Genomic DNA, 11,321 nt, shown 5'->3' with positions numbered 1-11,321 from the left:
GAAGGAGGAGGAGAGGAGGAGAGGAGGTGGAGGAAGAGGAGGAGGAGGAGGAAGAGGAGGAGGAGAGGAGGTGGAGGAGAAGGGGGAGAAGGTGGGGAGAAGGTGGTGGAGGAGGAGGAAGAGGGGAGAAGGTGGAGGAGGAGGAGGAGAGGAGGAGAAGAGGTGGAAGAGGAAAGAGGTAGAGGAGGGCGCCTCTACCTCCTCTTCTCTTCCTCCTCTATCACATTCTCCCCTCCTCCTCTTCCTCCTCCCTCAACCANTTGTTGAGAAGATGATCATATTCAGTAAGCTATTCACTATTGCAATATTGTATTATTACGTCGTCATGTGTTGTGGCTATATAGGTGAAAATTCTATTTACTAATAAAGTGCGTATTTTCGCATGTATTATTATAAAACCCAGCTTATGTACTCGTGCTTGCAAGCTGCCGCTTGTTACAGTGAAGGCCGCTATTAAACGTGTATAATAATAATACAATTCATATATAAACTTATACACACAGTGTAGTAAGTAGGAGGTGTGACACTTTTCATGATTATTTTGAATTGAACTTGAAGGACAGCAAGCTCCGATCTATGCAGCTGAGGCTTTTCTATGTATTCCCAGGGTAAATTATCGACTGCTCGCCTGCAAGCTATGGATTCTGTGCGCCGACATGCATCGCGCAAGTCGATCATAGCTGCCAGCTGCTGCATGACTGTGCCGTAGGCAGTTCCCGCGTCCGTGTCGCCCTTGCCGCAACACTGCGCGCAAGACTGTTTGTCAGCGCTTTGGGATCAACACCTCTTTCGCAACGCTTTCTAAAACTTCTCTGCGCTCTCATCTGGATAACATCAATCAGGAGCTAATAATGACAAATATTGGCAAAATTTTGTCATTATTAGCTCGATCAATGTATCAATGTATATCAAGAGTTCATAATAGAGAGCTCTCTATTATGAGCTCTTGATGTATATTATAGGCTATCAAGACAAAATTGATTTGTCAACAATTTGTCTTTATTAAATCCTGTATATATATATATATATATATATATATTTATACGCCCTACGCATTTTCAAATGTCCACGTGATCTATAGCTTACTCAAATGAAGCAATGGTGCAAAACCAGAGTGATTAATCGTTACACAGGACACATTGGATGACACATTGTGCGGTAACATGCGCAGACTATATGACGTCATAAAAAGATGGCGACGTCCTGTGTAAAACTTAGTTTATGTTTAATCGCTCGTTCCTCATGTTACGTCTTAAAGTTCAAATATGCGACTAGTCTTTATCATATTCAGTCGGCTAAATATGCAACCGCGCCAGTAGCAAAACGTGGTATGTATAGATTCCTTGTCAACTGCATAAGAAAAAAAAAATTTACCACTAATTATACTAAAAGAGAAGATAGCTTAGGAACGAGGTTCTCCACTTGCGGGTCTATAATAATTACGAAAATCTTCTTACTACCCAAGTGCTTCATGTTGTCATACTCTCTTTCAGCTATTTGCCCGGACTAATTTGACTATAAATCGTCAAATGCTCATCTGGATCTGCAACAACGCTGCTGCCGCCTGCACACTGACATCATAAATATTATAGCATGGTAGGAACGTTGCTGCAAAATTCGCCTACGCTCGCTTGATTGATCATACGAATACAAACACAAATATTCAACATCTACTCATCTTTGTTTCTATCATTGAAGAACAGTGCTTCAATTGTTATAAACACATACTCTATGTGTTCGATACGAGCTGTGCTCACGCGAAATCAACACAAAGCCTGACGAAATTATTGCGTCTCGTCCGTGCGCAGTTATGTAAACTGGCTGCCAACGTACAAAATCCCAAATGGGGCACAGTGAATTTTCTGAAGGTGTAAAACCTGGCTCTCAACATTGAGCATCTAGTAATCTCTCCCGAGGCTCGATGCCATCGTAAAATGGCGGTCGCCGTCTCGCAGTATAGTAATAAGTAATACTAAGACCTATGGGGACGTAAAAAGAACCACTGAGGGCGCAAAAAACTCTGGCTGTGACCACCCTCAGTGCCATTCGGCAAAAAAAAAGGCTAACTACCTGGCTGTACCCAAGCTAGGTCACACACACCATGGCTAGCTATAGCCCTGGACGTTTATTCCTTAGGGACTGTCCAGTATAGAAGTAGAAGTAGAAGTACATGGCTATAGGTGACGCACTGCATTTTGGGAAACTACCACGCTGTTTTCCAACTCCCGTACGAGCCTCGTCAAAGCCGCCAGTGGAGCGTTGCAAAAACGTTGCAGCGTTGCGGCGCAAAAATGAGGTAACGAAGAGCGCCGGTGGGTGTTTCCTGATTCCGCCAGCCATTTACATAAACTACACAACGGGAGCGAACGCGAGAATTTCGTCAGGCTTTGTGTGATTTCGCGTGACACAGCTTGGTTACAAACACAGACAGTATGTTTTTATAACAAGTGAACACTGTTCTTCAAATAGAAACAAATATGGAGTAGAATGGTTGAATATTTGTGTTGTATTCGTATGAAATCAAGCGAGCGTCGAGTGAAGTTTAGCAGCACACTTTCCTACCTGCTATATATTTATGTGTCAGTGTGCAGCGGCAGCCAGCGTTTGTTGCACATGAGCATTTGGACGGCATTTACAGGAAATTGCATGTCGGCATTAATAGGTGAATGAGAGTATAGAAACATTAAGACTTTGGTAGTAAATAGATTTCATATTTATTTAGCATTATATATTTTATTGAAACGCTCCAAGTGCCTGTGTACGTACGTAGTCAACTCTCGCCTCTCCGGCAAACTCGACCCGTGTGTCGAGTTTACCCGCCTGGAGATCGGACAGCTCGCCTACAACGGTTAACTTGTGTGAGATTGAAAATTGAGATTGCTCATGTGTAACAAAATTATACTATATGCTTGTAGGATGAATCCCACAAAAATACCACACACTTCTATTTATATACAAGTACATCAATCATCCAGACAGAAACGATGGCTGGCTCCGTACCTTGCAATTATTGCACTCAAATCAAGTAAATTTTATCATTTAGCTCAACATAATCTATTGCATATACATCAGATTTGTTCTCCATGTAAACTGTAAAAGACTGCTTTGTATAATATGTATTTGTATGTGAATTATATATGCAATAAAAATTTAATAATAAAAATTTGTATCAGCACTCACAGCTTCACCAGTTGACTCAAAGCTATGAAAGTTAAAGTGTGGTCCTGTCAAACCAGGCTCTACTGGCCTGAAAAGGTATAGCCATAGAATTTACATTCCTCCTGCTGGCATTCTTTGTACAAATTTTGGTCTTCTTCAAAAGTTGTTCCGTCACACCATATCCCATATTCAGACTGAACTTTCTTTGTATAAAGTACGTGCAGTGATAGGTGTAGCTGTCTCAGTGGTGGACCAAATTTTTCTTTATGCATATATATATATATATATGTGTCAACTCCAATGGCTTTTGGGATGCATCCATGTTTTTTTGCCATTGGCGAACCTCTGTCATGTTTTAACCGCAGGGTGGTTTCTTTACGGGTGTTATTAGCTTCACTGATTCCATTTACCCTCGCTGCATGGTAACTTTCCACACGGCTTGAATTGTCATCACGTACACCAGAGATAGTACATGTACAACCCATATATATATACTACTGTGCACCTGGGGGATATTGGATGTAGGAGGAGTGATTGCAAGAACACAGGCATTTCACAATCATTACACGTGTAGAACAAAATGTCTAATATGATAGCTGTACATATCAAGGATGTCCCAGCTAGGCTATGTTGGCATCTTATTGCATATTTATTAGATTAATTTTATTGTTGGCGGTTGACTATGCCACATTTTATATAAAATATTAATAACCTCTCAATCTTGTGAGAAGATCCCTAAGAATGTATTGACATTTTGTATACATGTCTAGTTTAGTGGTAATAATTTACAAACTATATATTGGCGTATTGTCGTGTTCTGAGTTGTGGTCACAATTAACAAATTACTTATGGGCAAATTTATGTAAATCCAGTTGTCCGTAACACAGGGTATTGATTCACAGGCTGAATAACCCCTTTTCTTTTATTATCGTACCCCTCGTTTTTCTTATATAAAAATAGATTGCTCAGAAATAAATTTTATCTTAGGCACGTATTATTATAATTATTTGACACAATTTTTTTCAATCTAAGGCCAAAAGATATACAGCAAGCACTGCCTTACAAAAACTTCTTGGGCACTATGCAGGCCATAATCTGTCACCTAAGAGTTTGGTTCCTGGAAACACTATACTCCACCTTTAGCAAAACCTGGAAACACCTGAATCACATCCATATAAAGCCTAGTGTTTTTTTATCTAAAACTGGAAAACGTTTCTATACCATAAGAGTACATTGTATCAATATGCACAGGTCTACTGATTTTGTAGTAATAAATGTATTGGTACAAATTCATTCAGGAATGTCAGATATTTGCATGTTATTTACTGCACTTACAGGGAAGGCTGCCACATCTATACAAAAGAAGATTTTGGAAGTAGAAACTGATATCCACAAGTTAAACACACGAGTGAGTGGTGCCAATTACTTTAAAGAAGGAGAAGACCCACTGCTCAAGGAAGATGAAGAGTAAGCACACGAATAAGTATTAAGCATACTCGAATGTCAATCATTGTTTCTATAATTGCATCTTCTTTTTGAGGGAGGCAAGGCAATCGAAGCACTGGCTTTCACAGCACCATCTGGCAGTGTGTTCTTACTGCACGACACAACTACTGCTTGGTGTTGGTGTGGATAGTGTGCACTTTCTGTGCAATATTGCAGTGTGACAACATTACAACATTACAGTCACAAATAAGTTAATAACATTGTTTTTATGCCGGAAGTAGATCTGATGTTTTGAAGAGCGATATCAAATGTTTAATATCTAATGAGCTGTAAATTAAGGAAAATTGGGGTTAATGTACTAGACTGAGTAGTGTGAGACATATAATCTTAATTCTTATTAGAAATAAAAAATCGATATTGAGAACAGAATAAACATTATTTGTCACACCAAATTTTGGGTTAAAGGAGGTCAAAAGGTTTTGATGCAGTAAAAAGGACCACTTCATGTCAACATGCATGGGCTGAATATGTTTATTGGTAAAAACTTAAAGATAAAGCATCATTGCTAAAACAACAAGGTTAAAACTCAATGAATTAGGACTTATTTGAATTTATAGAGCCAGCATTTTACTAGAATATTGAATTATCATCTCTGAGGGAACATGATCAGGGTTGTTCCATTTTTAAGACTGGAAGAAATCCTGAGTGAATTCTAATTCACACCATTTTCTAAAGCCTAATACATGGCAATTTAATATATGGTTATTTGGCCCCTTGTTGTTTCTGCAGAATAGCTGATGTATTTGGGAATTAAAATACATTTTCTACATGTTCGATATTTTTGGTAGAATATTTTCCTTAAGATTAGTCTACTTCAGTAATTCTGTACTGGCTTAACCACTTTGAAGTGTTCTTATACATGTATTGGATTTTCTTTTTATAGCACAAATCGAGATGTGGTCATGTTGTGCATTTGGTTAGTGAGATTGCTGAGGAATTCATTTTTTGTACTTCTGGGCGTGAATCTAAACTCGGTGCTTGTATAGTAATGGCTCATTTTTTTGCATCAGGTATCCAGCCTGGCTGTGGACGTTACCGACTGAGAAGAACCCAGATCTAGAAAGTCTGGATCAGAATTCATGGGAGTACTGGCGTAGGCTTCGCAAGATGAACATAAAAAGGACACTTAAACTCATGAAAGCAGATCCGCGTAAACGGTGACACTGCGCACATGCTGTTACCATAATAGTCTCATTAAGTTTCATAAATTTTGAAGCTACATGCAGTTAAATGATGCAAAATGCACACATTGACCAACCAATTTTAATTGAATGTAACAAGTTGGATTAATGACTGTATTTTGGGTTGGTAGGGTTAAATCTGCATGGGAACTAATTGAAACACATGACAGAATGCTAATTCAACAAAATTTTGCACTGTAAATCACACAAATGTGATGATTGATAGTGCATGCGTTCTGGATTGTGACATTAAATTGAAAATTATTATATATTGACCCCTCTGGTTTGTGTATGCATTGAGAAGGAAAGCGATTTGTGCGTATTTATTGTCAACTGTAAGTGTGCGTAATACACAATATAGAAATAGTTCATCATTAATGATAACTAGTTAGTTTTCCTGTTATTTACGTATCATTCTTGCAGCATATTTTGTTGTATAATCATCTTTGCTCAGTCAGTGAAGTAAGTGTACTCTATCAGTAAGGTTTAAGAATCAAAGAAAGTACGCACACACAATTACAGTCATCCAGGAAAATAGACACCAAGTGGCTGGAGCAAATAGCTGAAGTTGTATGTTAGGGGTAGTGACAGAGGTACGTAGCAAAACGCAATGAGATTCATTAAGTATAGGGTTTTAGAGATGCGGGATTTTGTTACGTCCGACTGTAACAAAACCGTACAATGAGTTCAGGAGATTTCTACTTGAGAGTATAACGTCTGCAAGAAGTATTAATGAGTATGAATACTGCATAGGGAGGTGTCTAGATTCCGTCGACCCAGTATCAGCTGTCTCTACTATAGCTACAGTTATATATATCATCATAATTATTATTACATATAAGGTTTCACATCAACTTATATTCGGAGCATACATAATAACAAGAGCTAATAATCGGTATTATTACCTCTTGATAATAAGTATTATGAAAAACTGAATACTTCAACGTACCGCATAGGGACTTCCGACCCCCCACCCCACGAATAAGATTGCTCATAAATTATGTCTTTTGCTGTTTTGCTCGTTATCTTAATTCAATATTTTTTGCGTGACGGTCACAAGGCTAAATGTTTTCAGGCGCAAATCCCAATATGATCAAGATGGAGGTTGACTACCTAACCAGAACCACCTATCTCGCATCTTTTTATTGTCAGTCCGTAGCCCAGTCTAAACAAGATTAATGCATCACTCCCCATCGGCAAGGAAAACTGCCTGCTGAGGTTTAATGCTGGCTTATGCCGGTGGCACGTGTACGGGCGAGGCTGGAATAAAAATTGATCACGTTTAGATTGGATCTGTCTGCTGCGCTATACGTCCTATTGATTCCAAAGATCCGAGTTATTTCCTCGAAGATCATCTCGCTTTGAGAGCGGAATGCGAAAGCGTATTCAGCTGCAATTTAATTGCTGAATGCCTTGCAGTGTGATGTTGGATTGGGACTAGCGTTTGTCGATTACTGCGTCGAATATCCTCCCAAGTGTATTAATTTCTGCAAAAATGGAAAGCCATTCATTTTCCGGCAGTAAATAACGCCTAATATCAGTACGCGAGAAGCGCAATTCATGCGACGTAGTTAACAGGAAATAATGTCACCGCCGCGTTGACTCGGAATCTCTAACAACACGTGCCTAGATTCGTCGGCCCTTCCGTCGGTCTTCCGGAGAGTGGTTCTAAACCATACACGAGTCGGTTCTTAAAAGTTGTCCTCCATGAGAGATTCAGCAATCCACGGCAGTCAGCACATTCTTGTTTCGTCTCTGTAAACGTCGCCTTTCGTATAACGTCCTAGATCGCGCAGATTTCGTCTCGGTGTAGTATATGAATAGAGGAATAGATGATGATGCTGAAGAAGAAGGAGTAGGAGGAGGAGGAGGAAATAATTAGAAGAAGTAGTTGTAGTTATAACCGTGTGAGCGTTTTTAGATTGGCTGCTTTTATGACAAGAAATCAGTTTAAGCGTTATAGATGGCAATATAATTGCGCAGCTTGCGATAATATCTGGTTATATTATGATCCCGTGCGACCAGAGGCGCTATTTAAAATGACGTAGAATAATCTCACGGTCCGTCAATTAGCTAACACGCCATTGAAAACCATGTAGTTGACTACCTTTACACTGAAAAAAAAATGCATTTCTTAATAGTAAGAAATTTCACAGAAGTACCACTGATATCCAGTGGTATTCCAACTATACAGACATCATTGTTGACCGGATGGTGGTCACGATACTACAGTCAGCCATTGGTGACGTAAAAACCATTGATGGCGATGGTTGGGGTTTAGGAGTCGCTCGTCGCGTTACTGTCTGACGCATTACATAGAATGAAGCTCGACAGACACCGGGTGGTAATTCATTTCAGCACGCGCCATGGACCATTAGGCAATTACCGGTGCGTTGCTGCGCTGCTACATTAGCACCCCGCGATCGCGGGCTGCGACGCGCGAGCTAACGTGGTGACGCTCGCCCATTGCATTGCAAAGGTCTCGGCCTTGCCGAAGTTTAATTATTGTGGCTTGGGCCTTCGACCTCGGCAACATGCGAATAACAGGAACAGACGCCATAATGACACTTGGTGGAGTAATCGACTTGTTGGGAGTACTGCATGCGTGCGTGTGCGTGCGTGCGTGCGTGCGTGTCTAAATATTTAGACGAATTGTTACAATGGCTTTTTTCTCAATCGGGACTATAGGCCCAATGCGCATTTCACAATTTTTGCTGCATCATCAGAGCGGAGACTGCTGAGATTTTTGCGAAAAATCACATTTTAATTTCGTTAAAATAATTTCTCGTTTGTTTGCGTGATACAGCGCGACACACCCTAATAAGTCACGATAAAGAGCGAATATTCTCTTTCTAAGCTGTAGCTAATATCCAACGTGTCTAGGTAATTTATGCACGGGTACATCAGCGATGACAGTGTCCGCGTTGCAACGCCGTGCTCGTATGACACCATGCGAATAGCGGATGCGAGCTCAGGAACTGTTGAGCGCGCTAAGAAAAAATCGGTATCGACACCCACTCGCTTTGTTGAGCGTGTTCTAGTAATTTGTCGGTGCGTTCGTTGCTCGGGACTTCATGTCGTCATCTTTTCAGTTTGTTTATGAAAGTTGAAGTAACTATCGCTGATCCGCAGTCGATTTCGCGCGGGCCGTGATCGGCGAGCAGGTAAAATACCCTCGTTTCGTCAAGATTTCTTCAGCTCTCATGTTGCCTCGGCGTTCGTCAAGGGCTTATCAATATTTCACGACTGATAGTAAAAATATGACGTTAATGTTAACAGGGAGTTATGGAGTGGGCGTGCTTGGAAAGGTGTGACGCACGGGAAAAACAATGAGATATGACAGAGCTATAAAACGGCGATGAATAGTGTAATGATACAAATTACCAATATGTAGTCAACGAATACGAGAGGTTGAAGGGCCTATTACGTGATAGGAGCGGAAACATTAACAACGTTAAAAAGGCATAGGAGAAAATGGAAAAAATACAAACGGGTTAACAGAAACAGTAAATGATTGTATACGGTAATTATAAGTTGGTGGATCACCAATATTTTCATGAGTGATCATCAGATTTTATAAAGAATTACCGCAATTATTTAATTTCTACTGAGGCATATAAGCCACTAAAACAGGTCGAATAGTGAGCTAGACACTATGCTATACATAAAGGATTAGAGGTGGGCGATCACAATTACAGCTAACAGTACCTAAAGCACGGGCACAGTTGCGTTATTTATGCCGTGATATTTCACGGGCATGTCCTCCGCACAGCGGTAAAGAGGAGTGAAATCCTTCACAAGGCTAGGAACTATACGCGCTTTCGATCAGCTACGACCATTCCACATTTGTTTTATCACCCGGGAGTCATGCACGCGATTCTGACGTCGCTTTCGAACTCATGCGCGACCAATTTCATATATACCACGCGGAATCGCTTGCTATGTATACGTAGCTGGCCTCTTACAGATGCGAGTAATGTCTCTATGCGTATAGGACACTCGCCGGACGGACATAACAAAAGGTCGCGTGTAGCAACCCACACCTTTTCCACTCTCGTGATTCTATACGTGACAGCAGCGCCTGGCAAGTCTGCAACTCAATTACGATTATATACATGACTGACCTTGACTTTTTACGATATCTCCTCGGGGAGCCATTGTGACTATTACCGTTTTTCTGCCCGAATGTTATATGAGGAACATTTTCCCGACGAATAAGCTATGGTTGGTCAGCCCGCTTGTACTTCACCATGTACGTGCTAGCGTGCATGCGTGCGAGCGCGTGTGTGTGCGTGTGTGCGTGTCTGCGTGTGGTTTTTTTCTTCTCGAAGCCCATGAGTGAAGCACAACATACATGTGTTTATTAAGATTAAAACTTTCCGATTGCTGCGTTCGTTGGTTAGAGAATCTATGAGAACCGGAGAATATGTAACTCCTAAACCGCGCATAACGGACGTGCCTAGAGTAGTAGTACGCTACATTACCACATCGACAATTCCTGATCGATTCCGTCTCCAGTGGTGCCATCTATCTAGCCCCACTAAGTAGCGGAGCCTTACAAGCTTTTAATCAGACACCCGTGCAGCGCGATGGATAAAACGGGATTCGTTCGTCAAAATCGTACTATAGTTGCGCAAGTCTCTTGGATCTCTTATAATGCTCTCGCAGCGTTGTAATTACGGTTCATTACCCACATTCTGTATTACCCGTTTATCATCGTTCACCGCGTAATTCTTTGCGTCGGTCTCCTATAGACACTGAAGATTTATTCGGCTGCCATTCCATCTTGAAAATTTCGCCGACACCTACCACATGCAAATTCTCCAAGCAAATGTCAATAGCATCACTAGTAATCGGTTTGGCCAAACGAACAGCCTTCGCCGCGCAACGATATTGACACGAATATTGGGTCTGTGATATTTATGGATAGTTTACCACATTTCCAACGACGTTAGACCAGTCTACTTCTATCCGTCTTGCGTTGCCACTCCAGCTGTCGCGTGGAGAGAAACTGTCTCCACAGTATCGTCGCACGTCGTTTCGCATGATCCACTACAAGTCGAATATGCAATGCGAGATTTTTTTTCAGCCAGCAGAAACTGTACGTTTTTGACGCGGATGCGATATATTAGCCCTTCCACTCGCGATCATTTATACCAATACCGCATGACTAGATGCCTGCGAACTCGTAGTCAGCTTCGCGCGGCCTTGCTTCGCTGCTTGTTAGCATTCCAGTGGGCAATGCCCGTATTTCAATGACTGTTAGAAGCCAGAGACTTTTCATCACAGTGTTAGGCTCGCCGTACTTCTATTTGCGCATGCAGGATATATCTGTAAATCCACGCGAGGCCGGTGCCATCTAACAGCACCGTATCGAGACTGACCCCTCTGACGTGACCTGGGCTTGTCTGCATCTGGAACATAGCAGCATTTCCGCGAATCTCGGTGCTGAGGATGAATGATAGAAGCACGGTC

At 41.2% G+C, this 11,321-nt stretch overlaps 1 protein-coding gene across 1 annotated transcript; it reads left to right on the top strand.

The window, feature by feature from the left end:
* The first annotated feature begins 1,154 nt into the window (after positions 1-1,154).
* Positions 1,155-6,237, top strand: LOC106810166 (39S ribosomal protein L54, mitochondrial-like). The gene is made up of 3 exons (XM_014813448.1): positions 1,155-1,328; positions 4,497-4,626; positions 5,676-6,237. The coding sequence occupies exons 1-3, from the start codon at positions 1,193-1,195 to the stop codon at positions 5,824-5,826; spliced, it is 417 nt and encodes a 138-aa protein (XP_014668934.1). The 5' UTR covers positions 1,155-1,192; the 3' UTR covers positions 5,827-6,237.
* Positions 6,238-11,321: the final 5,084 nt, after the last annotated feature.

This window comes from Priapulus caudatus, unplaced genomic scaffold (assembly GCF_000485595.1).
Source record: "Priapulus caudatus unplaced genomic scaffold, Priapulus_caudatus-5.0.1 Scaffold415, whole genome shotgun sequence".
Taxonomy (NCBI): Eukaryota; Metazoa; Priapulida; class Priapulimorpha; order Priapulimorphida; family Priapulidae; genus Priapulus; species Priapulus caudatus.
The sequence above is the reverse complement of the archived record's forward strand: the minus strand, read 5'-3'. Positions and strand labels throughout refer to the sequence as shown.